This window comes from Pectinophora gossypiella, chromosome 29 (assembly GCF_024362695.1).
Source record: "Pectinophora gossypiella chromosome 29, ilPecGoss1.1, whole genome shotgun sequence".
Lineage (NCBI taxonomy): Eukaryota > Metazoa > Arthropoda > Insecta > Lepidoptera > Gelechiidae > Pectinophora > Pectinophora gossypiella.
In genome coordinates this window covers 4636134-4663709 of record NC_065432.1, presented here as the reverse complement: position 1 = coordinate 4663709, position 27576 = coordinate 4636134, and the positions used below count along the sequence as shown (strand labels likewise).

General features: G+C 42.6%; 2 protein-coding genes across 3 annotated transcripts in view; one reads left to right on the top strand and one right to left on the bottom strand.

Moving 5' to 3' along the window:
* The window catches only part of LOC126379388 (catenin alpha), an 89958-nt gene that overhangs the window by 44911 nt on the left and 17471 nt on the right, over nucleotides 1-27576 (top strand). The window contains exons 16-21 of one of the 2 annotated variants that reach the window (XM_050028121.1): nucleotides 16928-17079; nucleotides 19984-20056; nucleotides 21678-21745; nucleotides 22735-22916; nucleotides 25095-25200; nucleotides 26788-26922. In XM_050028121.1, the coding sequence (XP_049884078.1) occupies nucleotides 16928-17079; nucleotides 19984-20056; nucleotides 21678-21745; nucleotides 22735-22916; nucleotides 25095-25200; nucleotides 26788-26922 (716 nt within the window). Of the gene's footprint in view, nucleotides 1-16927; nucleotides 17080-17998; nucleotides 18069-19983; nucleotides 20057-21677; nucleotides 21746-22734; nucleotides 22917-25094; nucleotides 25201-26787; nucleotides 26923-27576 lie in introns of both variants that reach the window. The other variant, XM_050028122.1, reaches the window with a different exon arrangement.
* On the bottom strand, nucleotides 2442-9482 carry LOC126379539 (peroxidase-like). Its single transcript, XM_050028333.1, has 7 exons — nucleotides 9305-9482; nucleotides 8367-8564; nucleotides 6422-6566; nucleotides 5285-5441; nucleotides 4588-4755; nucleotides 3784-3982; nucleotides 2442-2600 (listed from the first exon to the last, which is right to left on the bottom strand). The coding sequence occupies exons 1-7, from the start codon at nucleotides 9480-9482 to the stop codon at nucleotides 2491-2493; spliced, it is 1155 nt and encodes a 384-aa protein (XP_049884290.1). The 3' UTR covers nucleotides 2442-2490.

Sequence of the window (27576 nt, the reverse complement as noted above, 5' to 3'; positions counted from 1 at the left end):
ATATTCATGATTAGGGTTTTTTTTATTATTTTCAGTTTCATACTTCTGTGACGGAAAATTCCACTTGATATCAACTCAAAATTATGGTCTGAATCACCCCTCAAAGTTTTCGTTACGATGTCACTAACATCCTGTATAGGCTGTTTATATCATGTTATGTAAATGTACGAACTTAAAAAAAAAATACTCATCATTACAAAACTCATACCAAACAATTGCATAACATCACAATCAAAATGTCATATCACAATAATTAGAAGATGCCAGATAGATTGACATTAGGATTGCGCAGGCGCCGCTTAATGAGTGTATAGAAATTATTTATCACTAGGTCAAATTGAATTTGAACGACTGTTGTGTGGTAATCTACACAGACATTTTTTTTACATACATACATAATATATATAACACATGATTATATCCCAATTGGGTTAGTCAGACCAAGGACCCACACCTCACCGAGCTTTCTGTTAGACCAACGTGATAGGTGAGCCGTATCGCCGTCTATAATGGTCGAGCCAACTGTGTTAGTGAAACATGCACTTAAGATAAATTAATACCTCATTGGTGGAGGAGCTCGGTGGCGCAGCGGTTAACGCGCTTGGACTGCGATTGTTGAAGTTAAGCAACTTTCGCAAAGGCCGGTCATAGGATGGGTGACCACAAAAAAAAAGTTTTCATCTCGAGCTCCTCCGTGCTTCGGAAGGCACGTTAAGCCGCTGGTCCCGGCTGCATTAGCAGTCGTTAATAACCATCAATCCGCACTGGGCCCGCGTGATGGTTTAAGGCCCGATCTCCCTATCCATCCGTAGGGAAGGCCCGTGCCCCAGCAGTGGGGACGTTAATGGGCTGATGATGTTGGTGATGATGAATCCAAAATGGCGTCTACGTCTTTTTTCCACGTCTTCCGCAACAAACAAAGTCATCTCCAACCTGACATTGGGTTGACATTCAAACTGATGTCACAACCAACGTTATTACATCAAATATTATTATTATGTAAACACTTCCTGAATAATAAAACACATAATTATTAATATTATTAGCCTATGACCTTACCACGGATGAGTCTAACTGCTTGCGATTGATTGGTTTAAACGGGTTTTGGACTTAATGGTAATAACAATACAATTTATTTGTTTCTAAGGTTTCCCTTGCCTGGCCCCAGGGGGGACAGAGCCATCATCCGTATATTGACGTAGAATAAGGAACCGAAGGCCGAATTTAAGGGTCCGAAGTAAGGACAACTTGTTCAGGTGGGGTTTCGGTTTCGGATTTACATCATCTCCCTAGCATCATCCCGTTTTTCACAGGGTCCGCTTACCTAACCTAAAAAAATGACAGGTCCGGTTTTTTTATAGAAGCTTATGCCTGTCTGACTTTCCGTGACTTTCCAACCCGCGATAGGAAAACCAGCCCAATGCAGCTTATGTTACATACCTCCGAAAATGCTTTTCTCGCGAATGCGGGTTTCCCAAACGATGGAACATCTTACATAGTTCTTATCTTATCTTATTTAGCCTATACGATCCCACTGCTGGGCAAAGGCCTTCCCTTGATTTTTCCACTCCTCTCGACTTTGCGCGATCTCCGGCCAATCCTTGCGATAAGCATTGAGGTCGTCACACCATCTTTTACGCGGTCTGCCTCGACTTCTAAGCCCGCCCTGAGGTACCCAGTGAGTAACGACCCGTGCCCATCGCTCCGGATGCATCCGACAAACGTGTCCGGCCCAGTCCCACTTCAGTTTGGCGGACTTTTTCCCTACTTACATAGTTCATAAAACAATATAAACTTGAGATGGCTGAAAACGATGAAAACAGCTTGTTTGAGATAGTGAGGTTAATTAAAACAAAATATTTTTTGAAAGAAAACAAAAACCTTTATTCTTCAATATTACTAACTAAGTAATTAAGTTTTCTTTGGAAATCAGCATAATCAAAACGAAAAGTATAACTCAAGGAGTCTCGCCCAATCCCGTCAATCTCGAATGAGATCTTGTCATATTATGCTTCGGGATTGATCCCGAAAAATTTGACGAGATCTCGCAAGATCCGGCTAAATGTAGAAAAATCGTATTTTTTATTATTTATTTATAAATTTATTCATTATTTGTTTATTTTGTAATTTATTTACAATTTATATACAAATCTGTCTGCCTGTCTGACCCGCTAGTGTGTGTCTTGTGGCATGGGCGTGATGCCCAGTTTGCACTTCTGGTCTCTCCAAGGCTCCAGGCTCGGCTTGGGCAGCTTTTCGCAGTCCGTCATCTCGTTACTGTCAAGACAACAAATATTGAGGACTAGCAGGGCTAACACGCACAACGACAACAACCGCGCGCGTACTATAAACAACCTTTTTAAAAAAATAACGTTATGACGTTGCTTTTGACAATGACAGGCCGTGAAAAGGGCGGAAAAGGATTTGCGATAGGGGTCGCTAAATGTAATAGAAAAGTATATCGAGACAAATCCAAGGGAGCAGCCTAACTTACCCAGGACCAGCTAAGAAGAATGACCAGGGTTGTATGGTGTCGACCTCATCCCCGTGGTCGCAAATGACACGTGACATGGTCATGTGACGAATCTGGTACAGTTGCTCTGAAACAGCAGATTTAGCATGGAATATAAGAAAAACAGATGGAAAGGCCATCCCACTCTCTTACTTCTTCTTCTTCTTCTTGTCGTTTCGATGGCATTCAGATTTTTTCACCCCAATATTTTGCCACTCGGACAGCATTTTCGGTGGCATTCATCAGCTCCTCTCGCGTACAGGTATCAGGGCACGTCGGGCAAGATGTTAGATGAGCCATAGTCTGTGGCGTAACACCACACACGCAGCTCAGGTCCGATCCGTTGAAAAAGCCCCACCTAGACAGGCTATCTTGACTTCAGCCAACCTGTGTGCGGAGTCTATTTAAAGATTTCCAGGTCGGCCTGGTCAGCTCATAACCTGGAAGGTTCTCCGAGAGGGGGACAAATGGAGTAGGTAACGTCGCTGTCCTGCGCCAAAAACTGCATCTGGCTTTTGGAGCCTCACACTCACTCTCTTACTACTACTCCTGCAAACGGATAACTACGACAGCTCTAGTCATCTCATCTCTCTGGCGTTATCCCGTTTTCCACAGGGTCCGCTTACCTAACCTGCAGATTTGACAGGTCCGGTTTTTTTACAGAAGCGACTGCCTGTCTGACCTTCCAACCTGCGAAGGCAAACCATCCCAATGCGGGTTAGGTCACATACCTCCGAAAACGCATTTCTCGGGAATGTGGGTTTGCGGCAAGCGTTCTATCAACAGGGCTTCGGCTCATGCTGCGTAACAATAGTATGGAACTAAATGAGGTTTTTGAGGGATTTTTTTTTATAAACATCACATCACCATTCGATAGTCAAACCTACGAAAGTCTTCCGAAACCAATCTACAATTCTTCTTCTATCGTGTGGGTTGTGAGGTGGAGTACCAACCTCATCAACCAAGTCAGGATTACTGTCGAGCCGCTAAAGGCCCCTGGCATAAGTCATTTAACGACTACTTACGTACATCAGTAAGTAGTAACCGGGACCAACGGCTTATCGTGCCTTCCGAACCACGGAATCATCTTACTTTCGGACAATCGGGTGATCAACCTGTAATGTCCTAACCAAACTAGGGACCACAAAGTTATTTGTGTGATATGTCCCCACCGGGAATCGAACCCAGAGCCTCCGGATCGTGAGCCCAACGCTCAATCACTGGACCACGAAGGTTGTTGATCTACAATTAAGTCACGTTAAAACCCCTACCTTCAGTAAACGCCCCAGGGTGCTGTTGGTTCTCATACCAGAACCTATCAGCCTGTCTCCAATGCTTGATCTGATCCGTCATCATGCAAGCGAGGGTCGGGCCGAAGGCGGCTTCCTTCATGGGATACTCGGATGTGAAGCCAGCCACTATGTCTATGTCGTCGACTGTTTCATAGTGCTGGATCATTGCGTCCACTTTCTGAAAGAGGAAGAGACTTAACAGCAGTTGTACCACGCGCTACTTGATAAAATTTTGTCACAGTCATTTTATCGATTTTGATGATAGTGCAGGGTGTTAGTGATATCGTAAAGAATACTGAGGGGGGGATTCAAACCATGATTCTGAGTTGATATCACGTGGAATTTTGCGTCGTAAAATTCATGACTTTTTTTTTCCACTGGATAATAACTCAGGATCATGGTCTGAGTCACCTCTCAAAATTCTCGTTAAATAATCAGTCGTTTCATAGATGCACGCTGGTTCAGAGTAAATCGTACTGAACCTTTTCTAACGACACCTCCAGGTTAAGATTAAGAAGGGAATGTTAAGTTGATTTATTGAGCCTTCAAAGACCCCTGACATGGCTCATGTAACGACGCCGTGCTTACACCAGGAAATAGCTTACCAACGGCTTAACGTGTCTTACGAAGGACGGATCGGTTTTCTTGCGGACAATCAGATGATCAGCCTGTAATGTCCTAACCAAACGAGGGATCACAAAGTGATTTTTGTGATATGTTCTCACCGGGTTCGAGCCCAACGCTCAACCTGGACCATAGAGGCCCTATGCCACCCAAACTCACATCATCCGGCATCCACTGCCTTAGGTCTTCGAAGTCCTTGGCCACAGGTAGGTTACAGATCTGACGATACTTGTTGTACGCCGGTAGACCATCATCACGACCCTTCATGATGTCACTGGAGTACACGTCTGAAGCCGTCTGCAGGCTTCCGAGCACTCGCTCGCCCATCTGGAAGGTCATGAAGATCATCATAGCGTTATCCCGTTCTTCACAGGGTCCGCTTACCTAACCTGAAGATTTGACTTGTTTTTTTTTATAGAACAACCCGCGAAGGGATAACCAGCCCAATACAGGTTAGGTCACACTTCCAAAACGTATTTATGGGGAATGTGAGTTTCCTCGCGATGTTTTGCTTCACCGCTGAGCATGTGATAACCATTTATGATCCAAACATGAATTCGATAAGAATTTCAACGCTGATTATCAGCAAATCACAAATCATGAACCACATACCCGAAACATTTACGGACTGGTTTTCCCTTCTGGTTTGAAAGTCAAAGCAAAAAGGCTTCTGTAAAAAAGGACCTGTCAAATCTTCAAGTTAAGCGGATCCTGTGCAAAATGGGATTACGCTTCCAGTCTTGCATGGAAGGTGATTGATAACCATCATCTTCTTCATCGTTCCCTCATTATTGAGGATCTGAGGACCATGCGTGACCACAAATTATTTCCTTCCATTCATCATCATGAAACCTACATCGGGGTCGATGATATAATCCTCAGCAGCTGTAGCCTGGCGGAAGTAGCCCTGGGTCAGACCCTGGATGGTTCTGTTGAGGGGAAGGATGCCGGTCCTCAGGGTCAGCTCCACAGAGTCCAACTCATTGATCAGTTTGCCGTCTCTGTCGTAGAGCCTGGAACAGATACGACATTGTAGGAGTTAGAGAGAGACAACAGATTACAAAAAGGCAAACTTTTTCCAATTTTATATCATCCCAACGGTTTCTGTGCTCCAGTGGTTGAGCATTGGCTCACTATTCGGAGGTCCCGGGTTCCAATCTTGGTAGGGGCATATCCTAGCCATCTATCTAGCAATGTCCTAGCCGAGCAAAGGACAGTCTCACAAAGTGATTTCGAATATGTACCCATCGGGAATCGGACCCGGACCTCCAGATCGTGAGACCAACGATAGGCTACTTGACCACCTAGTCAAATGAGATACATTTTACGAAACGTTTTCTTCGAAGTTTGTATGGAGATACTATCCTGTGACGTCATTAATAAAAGCGGTCAAACGTTCACATTGTTACTTAATTCATAAATAAAATAGGCTACTTTCCAACTAGTCAAATCAGTTACTTATTACTGTACGTCAAAACACGATATTACCATGGTGTTGAAAACATATAATAAACATATATTTTAAATATGAAATCACTATTTATTGTCATCACATGCATTCGCGGAGCTTTCGCTCTTCCCTTCTCTCAATACAACACAAGACAAGACGCTGCTGTTTTATTTCATAAATATAATTTCACCGTCCCGACACCCAAGGATTTCTTCACATGGAATTTATATAAAAAAGCACACTGTGACGTCATAGAAAAACTATAAAATGTCGGACTTATTATTACGTTCTTGATTAAAATTCATAAATAAGTTAAATAGAAAAAAGAAAATGTTTTCGTTAGTTTTACATCTTTGTATGAGTCTTTATTTAGTAATCAGAATTTCACAATTTATCTTGAACTCGTGTTCGAGAATTCGAAAATAATTCGAATAGTGAAATAAAATTTATATTTGATTTTAGACTGGCTTCTATTTCTACGTTGGCCTTTTTTAATTTATCTTTGACTCAGTCAAATACCCAATTTTCGTACGTCAGACTTACTTGGAGCGGCCTTCCTGTACTGTATGGAACCAGCGAGTGCCGACGACGTATTCAATACTGACTGCTGGCTCCAGCTTGGGGTTGTAATCATTGATGTGTCCCCAAGTGCTGTATATCGCTTTGTTCTTCAGGAGGTAATCGTAACCTGGCGATTTTATAATAACATTTCAAATTCAACGGCCTCTGTGGTCCAGTTGAGCGTTGGGCTCACGATCCGGAGGTCCCGGTTTCGAAGCCCGGTGGGGACATATCACAAAAATCACTTTGTGACCCCTGGTTTGGTTAGGACATTACAGGCTGATCATCTGCTTCGGAAGGCACGTTAAGCCGTTCGCGTTGGTCCCGGTTACTACTTACTGATGTAAGTGAGTGATAGTTACATGAGCCATGTCACGGGCCTTTGGCGGCTCAATAATAAATAACCCTGACACCAGGATTGCTGAGGTTGGTAATCCACCTCACAACCCACACGATAGAACAAGAATTCGAAACTATCTTTATTCACTACGTAACATAGTTACACTTTGAATCGGCAATTTTTACACAACGAACGTCTTATCGGCCTAAAACTACTGCAGCTTCTCACAACCGGTATAGCCCGGGAAAGGAAGCTGCAAAAAATACCTCGATACAGGGCCCTAGACGTTATTTATTTATTTATTTGTACACAATAAAACAGACACAAGAAACATACAAAGAAAACAGATAGTACAGGCAAGCTTATCTCTAAACAAAGAACTTTCTTCCAGCTCTTTCTTAAAAAAAACGACGTTCGTTCGTTCGTTTGACGTTCTTTTTTTTAAAAAAAAAAACACTTATACAATTAAGAAATTTGGCTGCCTAATATCAGATCCCAGACAGCTAAACCCATGCATTCTTCTAGATAAACACTAATTAAAGGTTCGAATACTTTTACACATTCACTCAACAAACGTATAATCGCACTTCCTATCAAGTCGCAATGTGAAATGAAATCCTCCCGCCTGAAAGCAATCTAGCGTGGTCGACATGGAAGTCCTTAAATAGGCTCCGGACTCAGGTTGACCGCTGCAGGCATAATCTCTGCAGGTGGGGATATCTGGTTGATGGTTGCGATGAGTGCGAGTGTGGAGTATCACCACAAACTATAGCGTTCTAGGTGTGATGGTTGAGTGGTGTCCTGGTAATTAAACAACCACATAAAGTAATATTTTAAAGTTTATTGTTTTTTCACTTATTCACACATTGGTGCTAATTCCTGTAAATACCATCTAATTTTATTTTAAGTTATATCTGTCATTTTCTTATCCGCCGAAAAGGAAAGGGACGGGTAATTGACAAGCATAAAATTTATGGAACACACGTCAATTTTAAGCACAAATCTAAACCAACCGTCTAAAAATTTTACATCAGTCAATAACCCGACACATTAATTTACTCATTCTTCCTAAAATTAAGAGCTGTGAATCATCCGTCCCTTTCCTTTTCGACGGATATGAAAATGACGGATATAACTTAAAATAAAATTAGGCGGTGTCTCCAGGAATCGGGGCCATTTTACACTTTTATTATTAATATTTTATAAATCGCCATGTTTTTCGTATTGTTTGAATTAATCTTTTTAACACAAGAAAAATATTAAATATGCATCCATTTTTTATGCTAAGAAGTCTCTTTTTGTATATGACAATACCTTTTTTATAGTAGCAAAAACCATAGACATTTTTATATTTTGTTCGTGATCCGAACACAAACTATGGCTCATCTTTTGTGCTGTCTTAAGTGCCCTAACACCTGCACTATTTAAGACCACGAAGCCACTGACAATGTCGTAAGCGTGGCCAATTGTTGGTCAGCAAAAATTTTGTATCGATCGCCATCGACTCGCAAAGAAGAGAAGTGCAGCCGTTTGAACCGACGCTCGCGTACTACAGGACCACAGCAAAAAATACCAATTAATATTTACCCAAAACAGCCGGATATAGCTCGTAGTACCATATCTGGTTGACGAAAGCGATCACAATTTCCCTTGCTTCGTAGAAGAGCTTCTCGTCGTCCCAGCATGGGTTCATAGATTGGAGCTCGCGAGCTACCGCGTTATGCATTCTATAAAACCATAGGTACATCACGCTTCCTCCCATTATTATTTGGGCACCTATAACAGCTGCAAGAAAAGAAAGCATTGGTCTTTGATGGACAAGAATGGAGAATTTTGTTTTTATAGCACAAAGAGAAAAATAAATCGAAATATCTGACTCGGACGGGACTTGAACCCTGCTTGACAAGAGCTGGTTAACGGCCTCCGTGGTCCACTGGTTAAGGGTTGTGGGGACATATCAGAAAAATCACTATGTGATCCCTGGTTTGGTTAGGACATTACAGGCTGATCACCTGATTGTCCAAAAGTAAGATGATTCCGTGCTTCGGAGGGCACGTTAAGCCGTTGGTCCCGTCTGTTAGCCGTAAAAACACCGCATTGGAGCAGCGTCGTGGAGTATGCTCCATACCCCCTCCGGTTGATTGAGGGGAGGCCTGTGCATAGCAGTGGGACGTTTACACTGGTTATGTTTTTTTTTTAACATAGTTACACTTTGAATCGTCATTTTTTAGATAACGAACGTCTCATCCGCCTAAAACTACCGCAGCTTCACAACCTGTATAACCAACCAAATGTTCATCATCATCAGCCGTACGACGCCCACTGCTGGGCATAGGCCTCCCCCAAGGATCTCCACGACGATCGGTCCCGCGCTACCCGCATCCAGCGGCTTCCCGCGACCTTTACCAGATCGTCGGTCCACCTTGTAGCGGGCCTACCCACTGAGCGTCGTCCGACACCAAATGTTCACTCAATTTCAATCAGAACCAAAGAGTGGTATAAGTGCAGGAGGATAATCTACTTACGAATATTGTGGCATCGTGTCTCGCCTTGTAGAGGCTGGTTCTGGATGCACGCGTAGGACCCAGACGGCGGCCATTCCTTGCCGTTGATGACGTCAGCGAGGAACCTACCCCCGCGCATCTCTCGAACTTTCCTCGTGTCGTTCTCGTTGAGTCCGTAAACGATTGACAACTCCAGCATCGGGGGTGCTGTGTTTATCTGCAAGCGAAAGGCTTTGGTCAAATCTTAATGGAACATAACAGCAACGCGTTTGTGCAGGTAAAAGGACACCCAGACTTCGCCAGTGTGGGTTGTGAGGTGGAGTACCAACCTCATCAACCCTGGTGTTAGGGTTACTATTGAGCCGTCAAAGGCCCGTGACATGGCTCATGTAACGACTATGTATGTCCTTCTGCCGTCTTCTGGGATATATGCCTGTTGCTGTGTATCTCAGACAGAACTTACCCTCTCTGGCGTATTTGTAATCGGTGCACATCCCAAGTCCTGGTAAGTTATGACCTTTGTCAAGTTCAGGCATCGAATATTGGACCTTCTGAGATGCACGTCATCTTCCGGTACCCTTATAGGTCTGCACCGAGGGTCTGCTTCCCCACCGGGCAGGCAGCAGGTTGTGGTCACCGCTACATAGTTGGCAGTGTCGTGGATTGATGTTATGTCTCCGGTTATGAAAACGGCACCTGAAAGGTGGAATCAACTGAGGAGTTTTCTTAACAACTTAAAAATTTCTGGGCATTTTTTGCGGTCAAAAAATGAAGAAAAAAAAAGAATTGTCTTATGAGGAAATCGAAGAGTTAGCCTTTGATAGACAAGAATGGAGAATTCTACACCGACAAGAGCATGGCTCTTAAATTGATGATGATGATGATTATTATCCTTCATGCGCTCTACGTGTCCAAACCAACTTCATTCCCTTCTCAATCTTAGTCACTACATCACCTTTCTCCTCTTATCGTGTCGATGGCAAACTAAATAGTATCGGCCCAAAACTTGACAACACGTATGGCGCTATCTGCAGCGCACACCACGTCTCTCTCTTACCACACTTTCTCTTATTCTATCACTCACGGTCTTCCTCTGCCAGTCCTACCGTTACCAACAACCGAAGAAGATTATAATCTCCACTCCTATACAGGGTGTTAGTGACATCGTAACGAATACTGAGAGGGATGATTCAGCTCATTATTCTGAGTTAATATCAAGTGGAGTTTTCCACTTTCGGCGGATAAGAAAATGACGGGTGTAACTTAAAATTAAGTGTCTGCAGATCGGGGTCACTATGTCGCTAGGTCTAGGATAATCACCATTAGGCACTAGTGGAGTATACTTCTTGCTGGAAACCCTTCCATCGGATATAAGAGCCGTTCTCACGGCTCGAGCGTTCGGGAGCGGAGCACCGGATGTTGAGGGACGGTGGTAGTTGAAAGCGTCATACTCGGCAGGCAGCATGCGTCGGTACGGAGTCATGGTGGTGCCACGTTGGGGCGAGTGCAAGTTGTTGCAGCTCAGGTCCAAGCGGCGGCGTTCGCGCTCGTCGCATTCCTTAATCTCTAACACGCAGTAGCTGGGGAGAAAATCATCATCACCACTGCTGGGGCACGGGCCTTCCCTATTTATTACTTATTTACTTACTTACTTATTTATGGATGGATAGGGGGATCGGGCCTTAAACTACCACGCGGGCCCAGTGCGGATTGGTGGTTATTAACGACTGCTAATGCAGCCGGGACCAACGGTTTAACGTGCCTTCCGAAGCACGGAAACATCTTACTTTTTCGGACAAGCAATTCATCTAAGAAACCAATATTGCAATTTGACATTAGCGCATATAAAAATAAGTGCGCAGTGCAAACAATAGGGTATTCAGATTGCAGAGCCTGCAGCTTATGTTAAGTATGTGACTTTCGAAAGGTGCTTACCCTTCCAAATTCAGAGCCTGGTACTGTCGAAATCTGAACTCGGAGATCTGTTCCCCGGTGTAGGTGTTGTAGTAAGCGGCCTCCGCTACCCTGAGCAGGATGGCTGCGACACACACAAGCGTGGAGTGCGCCATTGTCAGGGTTCAGATGTCTATAAATGACAAATCAAATTCAAATTCAAAAATATCTTTATTCAGTAGGTAACATAGTTACACTTTGAATCGTCAATTTTTACATAACGAACCTCTCATCCGCCTAAAACTACTGCGGCTTCTTACAACCTGTATAGCCGGGGAAAAGAAGCTGCAAGAAAAACCTCGGCACAGGGCCCTAGACGTTCTTTAAAAAAAAATCAAAATCAAATATACTTTATTGCACAGAACTAAATTTCAACAATCAGACATTACACACAAACAAAAAAACAAAGTACAATCAAAAATAAAAACAAAGTATTATGCAATTTGTATTTTTTTTTTAATTATCTTCTTCTATCGTGTCGGTTGTGAATTACCAACCCCATTAACCCTGACGGTTTACTATTGAGCCACAAAAAAAAAGTTTTCATCTCAAGCTCCTTCGTGCTTCGGAAGGCAAGTTAAGCCGTTGGTCCCGGCTGCATTAGCAGTCGTTAATAACCATCAATCCGCACTGGGCCCGCGTGGTGGTTTAAGGCCCGATCTCCCTATCCAGCCATAGGGAAGGCCCGTGCCCCAGCAGTGGGGACGTTAAGGGCTGATGATGATGATGGGGAATTACCCCCATGTTAGGAATCACTCTCACACTCTCTCTAACCACTAGACCACGGAGGCTGTGTACACTAACCTGCTAAGATAAAATCCTTTATCACAAGTCACAATCTGTATTCTTCACATCACGCCACTCACAAGATTGGACTATTGCATGTTCCACATATTTATACAGCATAAACGCTCCTGCAATGTATTACAGCCACATCCTGCTATCATCTCGAGATTATAGTGTTTCACGGCCATACATACATAAATAAATTCACGCCCGTAATCCCCAATGACGTGGGCAGGGCCACAAATAATCAGCTACTCTGCTAAGGACATTGCAGGCTGATCAACTGACTGTCCGAAAGTAAGATGATCCTTATGAATGTGGAGAAAGCAAGAGAAGTGTGTCAGGATCGAAGCAAATAGAATTTCATGGTCTCTGCTTACCCCATTGGGAAATAGGCGTGAGTTTGTCTATATACGGGTTGTTAGTGACATCGTAACAAATACTAAGGGGGATGATTCTTCATCATCATCATCTAACTTCTGGATAATCAGGTGATCAGCCTGCAATGCCCCAACCAAACTAGGGATCTCAAAGTGATATTTGTTATATGTCCCCACCCGATTCGCCATGACCATGATTTGAGCCATGTCAGGGGCCTTTGGCGGCTCAATCGTAACCCTGACACCAGGGTTGATATTCTACCTCACAACCCACACGATAGAAGAAGAAGACTCGATTCGAACCCGGAACCCCCGGATCGTGAGCAGAACGCTCAACCACTGGGCCACGGAGGCCGTTATATCCAGTACCGGGGCTCGAAGGCGCTCCCCATTTGAGCAAGTCCTAGTAACACAAAACCATAGGACTACTAAAGTTTTGTTTTGTTTTTCATAGTTCTTTATTAGTAATAATAATTTAAATGTTAACTCACAAAAAACATAGTCAGCGTGAAAGTAAACATCAAATTAAAATAAAACGTTTTCAGGCTATATAGCCTTTACACACACTCACACTCTATAGCACTCTATGGAAGTGAAACGTGGACTATGACACAGGGAGACAGAGAGAGATCGGAAGCGTTTGAGATGTGGTGTTGGCGAAGGATGGAGGGTATAAGCTGGACTGAAATGGTGTCAAATGAATAAGTGCTGGAAAGAGTTGAAGAAAAGAGAACCATATTGAAGACTATAGAGAACCGGAGAGGAAATATGATTGGCCACCTGATACGACACGATTAATTTATAACAAACATTATAGAAGGAAAAATTGAAGGGAAGAGAGGAAGGGGTAGAACTAGGATAACATTTATGAAACAAATAAAAGAGACCTGCACCTGCAGGTCGTGTCGTATCGGGAGGTGAAGGTTTTGGCGGGAAGAAGAAAGGAATGGCGATTACTCCACCGACAAGAGCGCAGCTCTTAAATAGAGAGAGAGAGAGGGAGCCTTTACGTACACTATACACTCACTGTATAACTCACTATATAATTTATAATCAACTTGGACGACGATTATTTTTGACTAGGTAATACTAGAAATTAACGCAAAGGCTTTTGAAAGGGATGTTATTATATTTTTTGACTGCTGAAGTAAAACCTTGAAAAGAATTAGGTTAGGTTACGCTAAAATGAATATGCAATCCACTAGCGTAGTAATTAGTACATTCTGCCTTGAAATCGGATCTCTCACATCATTGTAATTGTTTCATTAATTACTTGTAGGATAATATAATTGCAAAAGCGGTATATAAAGCGAAAGTTGATGGTAGGGCTGGCAAGAAAGACCTAGAAAGACTTACATTGACCAAATTGGAGATGTCCTTAGAAAAGGTTCAATACGATCTACTCTGAACCGGCGTGCGTGTATGAAGCGATTGATGAATGTGGAGGAAGCAAGAGAAGTGTGTCAGGATCGAAGCAAATGGAATTCTATAGTCTCTGCTTACCCCGGTGGGAAATAGGCGTGAGTTTATGTATGTAATTACTTGTAGTGTGATTGAAGTGCGTTTATGTATACATAACTGTTATACTAATAATCGACAGGCATAAATAAATAGGCTGGGTTTACGTATGTATGTGTGTTGACGGGTTCGATTCTCGATGGGGACATTGTCGAAATTGCTTTGTGAGACTGTCCTTTGGTAAGGACTTTACAGGCTTGAATCACCTGATGGTCTGAAAAAATAAGTTGATTCCGTGCTTCGGAGGGCACGTTAAGCCGTATATAAAACATTGACAACAAACAACCGGCGGGGTATGGAACATACTCCATTATGCCAAGAAGCATGTTCTTCTATCGTGTGGGTTGAGATGGAGTACCAACCTCATCAACCCTGGTGTCAGGGTTACTATTGAGCCGCCAAAAACCCCTGACGTGACTCATGTAACGACTACTTACTTTCATCAGTAAGTAGTAACCGGGACCAACGGCTTGACGTGCCTTCCGAAGCACGGATCATCTTACTTTTTGGACAATCAGGTGATCAGCCTGTAATGTCCTAACCAAATTAGGGATCGCAGAGTGATTTTTGTGATATGTCCCAAAATTCGAACCCGGGACCTCCGGATCGTGAGCCCAACGCTCAACCACTGGACCACGTAGGCCGTTAGAAGCATGTTAACACTTGTAGTTGACAAACATACTGCTTGCATCTAAGTATTATTTCACCTAATGTATAATGCAATTTTAAAATGTCAGTGTACTCAGCCGGTATTGAAGTTGCGTAAGGATATATCCATGTTTTTAAGACTAACACAGTTGGCTCGAACATAATAGACGGCTCACCTATCACGTTGGTCTAACAGAAAGCTCGGTAATGCGTGGGTACTTAGTTCATCTTGCGATGGATGTACCTCTGACTACCCCGATTGGGGTATAGTCGTTAGCTTAGGTTATGTTACATCAGTATATGGACGTGATTTTATCACGACCTTATGTTTCCGTCGTTCATAGAATCTTCAGCTACGCAACTTTTCAAGGAGTCTCATCTACATAATGGTTAAGATAAACTCTATATTGAGGTTGTAAGGTTCTGTATACACGGTGTTAGTGACGCCGTGGTCCGTGATACGTCTTTTGTGGTCCAGTGGTCGAGCGTTGAGCCTGGACCCTGACAGAGAGCAGCAGTAGCCAAAGGCCCCTGACATGGCTCATGTAACGATTACTCACTTACTTCAGTAAGTAGTAACCGGGACAACCGGCTTAACGTGCCTTCCGAAGCACGGATTATCTTACTTTAGGACAATCAGATGATCAACCTGTAATATCCTAACCAAATTAGGGACCACAAAGTATTTTTGGGATACGTCCCCACCGGGAATCGAACCCAGGACCTCCGGATCGTGAGCCCAACGCTCAACCATCATCACCATCATCAATTTAAGAGCCAAGCTCTTGTCGGTGCAGCATTTTCCATGCTACTTTTTAGGGGAAAAATAGGGCAGTGGTTTCCCTCTTGCCTTCCGCCCCGCAGTACTCTGTCTGACGCGAGTGGGATGGCGCCCAGAGTAGTCTATTACAAAGCCATACTAGGACTCCTGTCCTCCGCCTCTGAATATTACTGACAGTTACTGCTGCCCTCTGTCAGGTTCCAGGTTACAGTCCCTGTGACTTGCCCCTTCCGTCCTGGATTGCCGTACCGATGGCTCCCATCTTCGCCCCTGCAACCTGAAATATATTTTTTTAAATAGTTCCATTTTTATTTAACAACAGAACCCTAAAATTTAAAAGTACAAGTAGGTAAATGTAAATATACCAAGTTATGGTAATGAACCCAAGTTGAGTTTACCACGACTGTAGGTCAAGGTGGCTTGTTGTGGTCCGCAAGGGCCAAGGGTCATGCCCGGTTTAGACATTTACATAATGTTGTACTCACTAATCCGCACTGACATTTTTGTTAGATAGATAGATAGAATCTTTATTATTTTTATTTAAAGGTCAGTAACAGATAAAATGAGGAGCTCGGTGGCGCAGCGGTAAACGCGCTCGGTCTGCGATTGTTGAAGTTAAGCAACTTTCACAAAGGCCGGTCATAGGATGGGTGACCACAAAAAAAGTTTTCATCTCGAGCTCCTCCGTGCTTCGGAAGGCACGTTAAGCCGTTGGTCCCGGCTGCATTAGTAGTCGTTAATAACCATCAATCCGCACTGGGCCCGCGTGGTAGTTTAAGGCCAGATCTCCCTCTCCATCCATAGGGAAGGCCCGTGCCCCAGCAGTGGGGACGTTAATGAGCTGGTGATGATGAATAGATAAAATAAGAATAATATGAGTAATAGATAAGTAGCATGGAAAATGCTGCACCGACAAGAGCGTGGCTCTTAAATTGATAATGAATAGATAAAATAACATTAACTTATAGAAATAAAAAAAATATACACAAACAAAATATTATCACAAGTATTAGGCTCTCAATCTAGAGGTTCAGGTTCGATTTCGGATAGGGGCATTGTCGAAATCACTTTGTGAAACTGCCCTTTGTTTTGTAAGAACATTGCGGGCTTTAATCACCTGATTGTCCGAAAAAGTAAGATACATCTCCACCAACCCACAGTGGAGCAGCGTGGTGGAGAATGCTGGTGACCCCCTCCGGCTGATCGAGGGGAGTCCTGTGACTTATATAGGCTGTTTATGTATACTTATTAAAAATATTTAAAAAGGTAATTTTTTACGTATCATACACATACGTACATAAACTCACGCCTATTTCCCACCGGGGTAAGCATAGACTATGGAGTTCCATTTGCTTCGATCTCGATTATTTTGGAAGGCACATTAAGCCGTTGGTCCCGGCTACTTACTAAGTACGTAGTCGTTACATGAGCCATGTCAGAGGCTTTTGGCGGCTCAGTAATAACCCTGAGACCAGGGTTGATGGGGTTGGTTATCCACCTCACAACCCACACGATAGAAGAAGAAGAAGGACCACAGAGACCGTTATGTTACTAATTAAATTTCTCTCTTCTTTCCAGTGATGTCGAAGTTCGCGGTCCGCGTGGACGCAGCGGTGTCTGCCCTCGGCGGCGGCGCGGGCGCAGGCCTCGACGAGAACGACTTCATCGACGCGTCGCGGCTCGTTTACGATGCCGTCAGGGAGATAAGGCGCGCCGTGCTCATGAACAGGGTAAGTTAGGGGGGGTTTCTACTATGAGGGGGGGAGTACACTTATTACCTACTTCATAAGTCAAGGTAATGATTGTCATAACTGGTAATAGAGTTGTTGGACTCATTGCTCTTAAGTTACAGAATTCATGTAAGAGTTGGGTTAAGTATGCGACAACAAATTGTATGAAGGGTGGAGGGGGGCGTAACTGGTGATAGAGTTTTTGGAGCCATTGCTCTTAGTAAAGAAATTCAAATAAGGTATACTCTTCGCCTTAATTCGGATGTGGTTTCCTCGCGATGTTTTCCTTCATCGCTGTACACGTGATCATTTATAATATAAACATGAATTCGAAAACAAATTCGACAGTCATTGGTTTAGGCCTGTGCTGGATTCGAACCTGCGACCTCAAAGTGAGAGGCAAGCGTTCTATCAACTGGGCTACCACAGCATTTGCCATGGTCGGCCGTGATCCGCCGTTGCCCGCGGCTTTGTTCGCTTTAAATTCGGGGTAACACGGGTCCCGTTTCCTAACGTTCTAATTTTTAGCTTCCCACCTTGAAAACTGCGAAAAGTGGCATATAAAATTTCAACCCCTCTTCGATAGGGTTGGGGGCAGATTTCCAAAAAAAAAAAAATAATGCACGACTTTTTTGTAAATCACAAATAGTCCGCATATGATTTTTTATATTTCTTACTTGAAAATTGCGGAATGCTCCATACAAACTTCCACCCCACCCCCCCATTATAGGAAAGGGGGGGAGGGAGTCAGAAAGAGACAGAGCAGCCTATGTCACTCTCCATCCCTTCAACTATCACCATTTAAAATATCACGTCAATACGTCGCTCCGTTTTGCCGTGAAGGACGGACATACAGACAGACACGTACAATTTCGCATTTAAAATGAGTATGGATTACATTGTATAACATTGAATATAGGAAGAAGAGGAACTGGACCCTGAGGATGTGGAGTTAGACGAACAGTACACATTGGAGACACGCAGCAAATGTGAGCGAAGATGACAGATTGTGGGGGGTTGTGCCTGGGGGGGATGTGCTTGGGGGGTTTCTAATTCCAACTGGGGGTGTCGGTTTTTTATTTAGTTTGTGGTTTTTTTTTACGGCTTAAAGCTAAGCAAAGCTAAGGTTTTAAAAAGGCTATAAATCAATATTGCAATTTGATATTTGCGCATATAAAAGTAAGTGCGCTTTGGCGGCGAAGGGGTGCTGCCGCCAAAAGCTGTTTTCGGGGTACCGAACTGGGCAAAATACCCCTATAGCCACAAGTTGATAGTGTGACTAGGGATCGACGATCCAACGGCGTTATGTTGGAAGTTATATATATATGCGTCTTGCTGTGTAAACTTCGCGTTTCACGACTGCTTAAAAACAGCATTATAGAATGTGGCGCCATCTGTTGCATGTGGGCGGAACTAGCTGGCCAACTAGTTGGGTCCGCCACATGCGCAATGCCATGAAATGTCAAAAAGCAATTTTGCTAAATTTGAAAAAGAAAAAAAAGAGTGTCTTTACTATTAAAAGAGTTTTTACAACAAGGACATTCCCACTTTGGGAACATTCGAGAGATCAGCGCATCATCAGTCTCATTCTCTGTTATTTTTGTTTTTGAATCTTCTTCTATCGTGTGGGTTGTGAGGTGGAGTACAGTCATGAGGACCCACTTTAGGACTCTGTCGCACTATCATATTTGTCATTTAGTGAGACTTGCAGTTCAATTTGTCAAAATAGTTAATGTGACATGGTACCAAAGTGTATACATACTAATGCTCGTGACCGTACCAATCTCATCAACCCTGGTGTCAGGGTTACTATTGAGCTGCCAAAGGCCCCTGACATGGCTCATGTAACGACTACTTACTTACATCAGTAAGTAGTAACCGGGACCAAAGGCTTAACGTGCCGTGCGTGTGTGTTTTTGAATAGGAAAAATTTAAAAAAAAGCCGACACTTCCATAAGAAACCGTTGTGTTTGTGACTAGTGTCATCTCATCGCATGATTTCCGTTCTAATGTCGTTGTCATTAGGTGTAATATTGATTTTATGTTGTCATGTCCATTTGTTTTCAGCTCAATAAAAAGTTATAATTTTACGATTAAAATGGCAACATTGCTGCGAAATGGTTTATTGTTATCAGTGTTGCCAGAATTGATGTGTGAAATTGTTGCTTTGTTTTGTGTACAAAATTAAGTTTGAATCTGATATAAAAATGAATTTATCTAAAAAATCTTATCTAAACCGGAAATATATCTATTGAGCAATATTTTTGACAATTTTTAGTTGTATTAGTGAAAAAGTAGTGTAAATAATGATTTCGTAAGATTTTTTTATACCAGATTCAAGCATAATATCGAGCTTACCTTTAAAACGTGTTGAAATACAAAATCACGTAAACTCACGACTGTTACCAATTGAGGTAGTCAAAGTAGGGTAGAAAATGACCACTTACCACATTGCCAATTTCCCCAACGACCACTTACCACATTGCCAATTTCCCAAAACGACCACTAACCACAATGCCCGTTTCCTAAAACGACCACTTACCACATTGCTAACTTCCCAGAACGACTACTTACCACAATGCCCATTTCCCAGAACGACTACTTACTACAATGCCTGTTTCCCTAAACGACCACTTACCACATTGCCAATTTCCCAAAATAACCATTTACCACAATACCCATTTCTCAAAATGACAACTTACCACAATGCCAATTTCTCAAAACGACCACTTACCACATTGCCAATTTACCAAACTGACCACGTTCCCTAAAAACGTCATAAATGTTACGTAACAATTCGCAATTTCTTACCCGAAAGTGCTCAACACGTTCTAAAGGTGGCGTCTCACTAGCTCCATCTCATGCCATCGCATGCTAAATGTCTGTCTGTTGTGTGCACGTTAGACAAGCGACGACCTCGACACCGACACAGAGTTCGAGCCCGTCGAAGATATGACCATGGAGACCCGCAGTCGATGTGAGTTACGCCTTTTGGTTCAACCTGGGGCCTTATTTCATCTCACGTTCGAAAATATCCAGATTGTCAGTGACATCGTAACGAATACTGAGGGATAATGAGGGAGGGATGATTCAGACCATGATTCTGAGTTGATATCAAGTGGAATTTACCGTCCTTTCCTTTTCGGCGAATAAGAAAATGACAGGTATAACTTAATCAAGTGGAATTTTCCGTCGCAAAATTCATGATTTTTTTAGTTTTTTTTTTTTAATTATTTTCACTCCAATACTTTTGCGATTGAAAATTCCACTTGATATTAACTCAGAATAATGAGCTAAATCAGCCCCCTCAGTATTCATTACGATGTCACTTACACCCCTTACCAGTACATACAGGTAGCCATACAAGTAGGTATGGGTGTTAGTGACACCGTAACGAATATTGAGGGCGATGATTCAGACCATGATTCTGAGTTGATATTAAGTGGAATTTCCTGTCGGAAAATTTATATTTTTTTTTATGTTTTTTAAATTATTTTCCGTTTCATACTTTTGCGACGGAAAATTCCACTTGATATCAACTCAGAATCATGGCCTGAATCATTCCTCAAAGTTTTCGTGACGATGTCACTAACACCCTGTATTATATTTAATCTGCCTCAGTTTTTAAGGAAAAAAAATGAAGCAACACGTCATTTAAATCGTTGATTGTTTTTTTTTCTTTAATGTATTTTTAATTCAATATTTTCAAGGGATGCTTCAATCCTTTCATGTATGCATGTGTGTATGTGTATTGTTCAGTAATACAATTTAAAATGCATGGCTTTATGTTTTAGTTACAAGAAATATTTTTATGTGGTACCAATATTATACAGGGTGTTAGTGACATCGGATAATTCAGACCATTATTCTGAATTGATATCAAGAGGAATTTTTTGTCGCAAATGTATAGTATGGAAAGCAACAAAAAAAACACTAAAATTTTCATTAATTTTCCGGCAAGACCCACTTTATATCAACTCAGAATCATAGTCTGAATCATCCCCCTCAGTGTTTCACTACGATGTCACTTACACCCTGTACAAGTACATACAAGTAGATAGGTGGACACAGTACCGAATACTGAGGGGAATGATTCTGAGTTAATATCAAGAGGAAATTTCCGTCGCAAAATTCATGTTTTTTTGGCTATTTTCAGTACCATACTTTTGCGATGGAAAATTCCACTTGATATTAACTGGACCTCAATCATCTCCGTTAGTATTCGTTACGATGTCACTTACACCAGTTACACCCCACACATGTACGTACAGTCATGAGCAATATAATATACCCACTTTAGGTTTCTGTCGCACTAACATATTTGACATTTAGTGAGACTTACAGTTCAATTTGTCAAAAAAGTTAATGTGGCATGGTACCAAAGTGTATACATATTAATGCTCGTGACCGTACGGGGTGTAAGTGATATCGTAACGAAAACTTTGAGGGATGATTCAGACCATGGTTCGAAATTTGTTTTTGAGACGGAAAATTCCGCTTGATATTAACTCGGAATCATGAGCTGAATCATTCCCCTCAGTGTTCGGCACGGTGTCACTTAACACTCTGTATAAAAAATATGTTTTGTCCGTTTGCAGCGAGCGCACATACCGGCGAGCATGGAGTGGATGAATACCCTGACATCAGCGGAATTACCAATGCTAGGGTAAGTATCATTAACTTGCCTTTCTTTTACTTTTGATCAAACTCTTCCAAACAACCTTCGGCATAGGATATTGTACGGAGTTCCTTATATTCCATACAATTCCATACAATTACACCATTAACATAATGTTTATGGAACACGATGTTCGTGCGTCAGGCAACAGGGTCCACATAATATCAGCGTCGTGGTTCACGCCGCGATTTGTGCTCAGTGAGGCCGTTTTATCTCAGGACGTCCACCACCACCTTATGATCATTTCGACAAACATCCGTCTTGCTTTTTTAAATTGTTTTAGTGGAAATTTGATATGATGTTGTCTTTTTTTTGTGTGTGTGTGTGTGGCGCCCTTTTATAATAAACTATTTCTATTCTGTTCTAATTAAAACACCTAAACAGACTTGCCAACGTTGCTTGCTTGTCTTGGAAGGTTGGCCGGAGGAAGCATTGGAGAGAGAGAGTGCTGGAAGAAATGGAGGGAGGCCTTTGTCCAGCAGTGGGACACTTTAGGCTAGATAAAATAAGAACAGACTTGCCATAACGTGAATTCACATAATGATTAGAAAGTATATCATGACATCATATACTTGTGATCTTCTTCTATCGTGCGGGTTGTGAGGTGGATCACCAAACCCATCAACCCTGGTATCAGGGTTACTATTGAGCCGCCAAAGACCCCTGACATGGCTCATGTAACGACTACTAACTTACATCAGTAGGTAGTAACCGGGACCAATAGCTTCACGTGCCATCTTACTTTCAGACAATCAGGTGATCAGCCTGTAATGTCCTAACCAAACTAGGGACCACAAAGTGATTTTCGTGATGTGTCCCCATCGGGATTTGAACCCGGGACCTGCGACATTCATATATTCTAACATTATTGATTTCAATGATTATGGATTTTAATGATTAGGATTCTCACGGATCCATGTTATACACTTGCACAACTGTAGTGCGCAGATTTTATAGTCATTCCATTTGAATCTCAGGAAGCCATGCGCAAGATGACAGAGGAAGACAAGCGTAAGATCCTGCAGCAAGTGGAGCTCTTCCGCCGCGAGAAGATGACCTTCGACAACGAGGTGGCCAAGTGGGACGACGCTGGCAACGACATCATCATGCTGGCCAAACACATGTGCATGATCATGCTCGAGATGACCGACTTCACCAGGTCAGTGCCGGCTGCATCCTTCTGAAATCGGCTACTCCCTTCTGAAATCGACTTCGTCCTTCTGAAATCGACTACATGCTTCTGAAATCGACTACTCCCTTCTGAAATTGACTACTGCCTTTTGAAATCGACTTCGTCCTTCTGAAATCGACTACTGCCTTCTGAAATCAACTACTCCCTTCTAAAATTGATTACATCCTTCTGAAATCAGCTACTCCCTTCTGAAATCGACTTCGTCCTTCTGAAATCGACTACTCCCTTCTGAAATTGACTACTGCCTTTTGAAATCGACTTCGTCCTTCTGAAATCGACTACTGCCTTCTGAAATCAACTACTCCCTTCTAAAATTGATTACATCCTTCTGAAATCAGCTACTCCCTTCTGAAATCGACTTCGTCCTTCTGAAATCGACTACTCCCTTCTGAAATTGACTACTGCCTTTTGAAATCGACTTCGTCCTTCTGAAATCGACTACTGCCTTCTGAAATCAACTACTCCCTTCTAAAATTGATTACATCCTTCTGAAATCAGCTACTCCCTTCTGAAATCGACTACATGCTTCTGAAATCGACTACTCCCTTCTGAAATTGACTACTGCCTTTTGAAATCGACTTCGTCCTTCTGAAATCGACTACTGCCTTCTGAAATCAACTACTCCCTTCTAAAATTGATTACATCCTTCTGAAATCAGCTACTCCCTTCTGAAATCGACTACATGCTTCTGAAATCGACTACTCCCTTCTGAAATTGACTACTGCCTTTTGAAATCGACTTCGTCCTTCTGAAATCGACTACTGCCTTCTGAAATCAACTACTCCCTTCTAAAATTGATTACATCCTTCTGAAATCGACTATTCCCTTCTGAAATCGACTACATCCTTCTGAGATGGACTACTGCCTTCTGAAATCGACTACTCCCTTCTGAAATTGACTACTCCCTTCTGAAATCGACTACAATCCTTCTGAAATCGACTATTCCCTTCTGAAATCGACTACATCGTTCTGAAAATCGACTACATCCTTCTGAAATTTACTACATCCTTCTCAAATCGACTACTCCCTTCTGAAATTGATTACATCCTTCTGAAATTGACTACATCCTTTTGAAATCGACTACATCCTCTTGAAATCGACTACTCCCTTCTGAAATTGACTACTGCCTTCTGAAATCGACTACATCTTTCTGAAAACCGACTACATCCTTCTGAAATTGATTTCAGAAGGGTCTGAAATCGACTACTGCCTTCTGAAATCGATTACATCCTTCTGAAATCGACTACATCCTTCAAATCGACTACTCCCTTCTGACACCGACTATATCCTTCTGAAATCGACTATTTCCCTTCTTCAATACTCAAAGACCCCAATACCGACCCCGCCGGCGTGGTATAGGTCTTTCACGCTTCGTGTGGACTTCTGGCCCAAGACAGTGGAGTTCCGACGCTTAAAGGAGACGAAGATGAATAATTAATTACCTAAATAGTTTAATTATAATATTGTATAGGTCACCTGATTGTCCGAAAAAGTAAGATGATTCCGTACTTCGGAGGGCACGTTAAGCCGTTGGTCCCGGCTATTAGCCGTAAAAACACCTCCACCAACCGCATTGGAGCAGCGTGGTGGAGTATGCTCCATACCCCCTCCGGTTGATTGAGGGGAGGCCTGTGCCCAGCAGTGGGACGTATATAGGCTGTTTATGTTATTGTATAGGTACATTCTGTTACTGAATGGTGGCCAAGGAATGGTATGCGATATAGAGGAAGACCACCAGGCAGGTGGTCGGATGACATTGTGAGGTATGCCGGAAAGCAATGGATGAGACTTGCACAGGACCGGAACGGATGGCGTGAAAGAGAGGAGGCCTATACCCAGCAGTGGGTGGATACAGGCTGAGTAAATAAATGTATTCTTAGGTGAAGGTATGTATTTTATGGGCCTTCATCATCATCATTGGCCTCATACGTCTGTTTCAGACGATTTATGACGTCATTGCCTCGAACGCACTTTCTTTCATGGCAGTGCAAGCCAATCCTAGAGCGGCAAACTCTACCGCACACTCTGCAGGAGAAGTCTCCAACTGGTGGATTGTTGTCGGTTTTATGGCGTTTCATTCTCCTGCTCGCCAGTGTGTGTGTGGGCCTTAGTTGGCTGGATTAAATAAATAAATAATGCTTACAGAGGTCGTGGTCCCCTCAAGACGACAATGGACGTGATCAACGCAGCAAAGAAAATCTCGGAAGCGGGAACCAAGCTCGACAAACTCACCAGAGAGATTGCTGAGCAGGTTAGTATCAAACCATAAAAGCCTCTAAATGTAACGTGTGTAACGGCCTCTGTGGTTCAATTGAGCGTTGGGCTCACGATCCGCAGATCCCGGGTTCGAATCCCGGTGGGGAAAACAAAAATCACTTTGTGATCCCCAGTTTGGCTAAGACATTACAGGCCGATCACCTGATTCTCCAAAAAGTAAGATGATCCGTGCTGAAGCCACGTTAAGCCGTTGGTCCCGGTTACTACTTGATGATGTAAGTGAGTAGTCGTTACATGAGCCATGTCAGGGGCCTTTGGCGGCTCAATAATAACCCTGGCACCAGGGTTGATGAGGTTGGGAATTCACCTCACAACCCACACGATATATTGTGAGCTACCGAGAATTCGAGTTAGTGAATAAATGGCGTGATCCGTAATAGACGTTTCATTGTTACTTCAAATCAAATCAAATATACTTTATTGCACAGAACTAAATTTCAACAACACAATCACAACACATGAAGATGTTGGCCCCGATTCCTGCAGACACCTCCTAATTTTATTTTAAGTTATACCCGTCACATTCTTATCCGCCGAAAAGGAAAGGGGCGGATGATTGTCAACAAGTTAATTTCAAAATGAATGAATAACCCGTGCGAATGAAATAGGCATATCGCTGGTGTGCAATCCGTTTGACGTGCTACTTAATTCTGTCGGGTTATTTGGCCGATGTAAAATTTTTAGACGGTTGTTTTAGATTTCTGTTTAAAATTGACGTGTGTTCCATAAATTTTATGCCTGTCGATTACCCGTCCCTTTCTTTTTCAACGGATAAGAAAATGACAGGTATAACTTAAAATAAAATTAGATAGCGTCGGCGGGTTTATCACGATATCTCACTATTAAGCCGCGACTTGTGCTGAGTGAGGTTACCGGGTGAGAGCCTTCAGCGCTCCCCATTTGTCCGGCCAAGTAGTTAATGCCATCTGCGGCAAATCTACAATAAGTCACGTCAAAAAAAAAAAAAAAAAAAAAAAAAAAAAAAAAAAAAAAAAGCTGAGTGAGGCCCTTTTATCTCAGGACGTCCACCACCACCTTATGATCATTATAATTAACATCCTCCTATGCTTTTAATAGTTTTTTTTTTAATTGTGATGTTATTGTCTTGTCTTTGTGTGTGGCGTCCTTTTATAATAAACAATGGTGCTAATTCCTGTAAATACCATCTAATTTTATTTTAAGTTATATCTGTCAGTTTCTTATCCGCCGAAAAGGAAAGGGACGGGTAATCGACAAGCATAAAATTTATGGAACACACGTCAATTTTAAGCACAAATCTAAACCAACCGTCTAAAAATTTTACACCCGTCAATAACCCGACACAGTTAAGTAGACAGCACGTCAAACGGATTGCATACCAACGACGTACCTTTTGATTCGCCCGGGTTATTCATTCATTTACTCATTCTTCCTAAAATTAAGAGCTGTGAATCATCCGTCCCTTTCCTTTTCGACGGATATGAAAATGACGGATATAACTTAAAATAAAATTAGGCGGTGTCGGGAAATTAGGCAGGAATCGGGGCCATTTTCTATTCTATTCATCTTCTTCTCCTAACAGTGTCCGGAGTCGTCAACCAAACAGGATCTGCTGGCGTACCTGCAACGCATCGCGCTCTACTGCCACCAGATACAAATCACCAGTAAGGTCAAGGCCGACGTGCAGAACATCTCCGGCGAACTCATCGTTAGCGGGGTGAGCAGACTGAAATACAGGGTGTTAGTGACATCGTAACAAATACTGAGGGGCATGATTCAGACCGGGATTCTGAGTTGATATCAAGTTAAATTTACCGTCGCAAAATTCACGATTTGTTTTTAATGTTTCACTTGATATTAACTCAGAATAATGAACTGAATCATCCCTCTCAGTATTCGTTACGATGTCACTTACACCCCGTACAAGTAGTCATACGCAGTTATGGGTTTTAGTGACACCGTAACGAATACTGAGGAGCATGATTCAGACCATGATTCTCGATTGACGCCACTAACACCTGTGTGTAATTTCCACGGGTGGCTGCGTTTTCCTCCGTAAGCAGATCACGGATGTCGGTAGGCAGTTTCCAGCGATGGTCTTCCATCTCCGGAACCTGTTTTGAACTTTCGTTCAAAACCGACCTCACGTGATCCTTGAGGGAGTTCATACCTGACGAGGCCTCCTCCAAAGTGGTTGTTTCTACTAGGACACTCTCTAAGGGTGGTATTAATAAACTAATCTCAGCTTCGACACTGCCCTCAAGATCATGTCAATGTGACAGTTCTCATATAAAAACAGAGACTTGAGCACGATCTTGAGGGCAGTCTCAGCTGAGATTAGTTTATTAATACCACCCTTAGTGTTTTTCAT

Excerpts from the sequence above, each read along its gene's own strand:
- LOC126379539 (XM_050028333.1), bottom strand. The coding sequence starts at position 9,482 with ATGCTGGAGTTGTCAATCGTTTACGGACTCAACGAGAACGACACGAGG. Across the intron at positions 6,567-8,366 it reads GCTATATCCGGCTGTTTTGG|GTTACGATTACCTCCTGAAG; the intron begins GTAAATATTAAT and ends TAAAATCGCCAG. Across the intron at positions 2,601-3,783 it reads CCCTGGGGCGTTTACTGAAG|AGCAACTGTACCAGATTCGT; the intron begins GTAGGGGTTTTA and ends CTGCTGTTTCAG.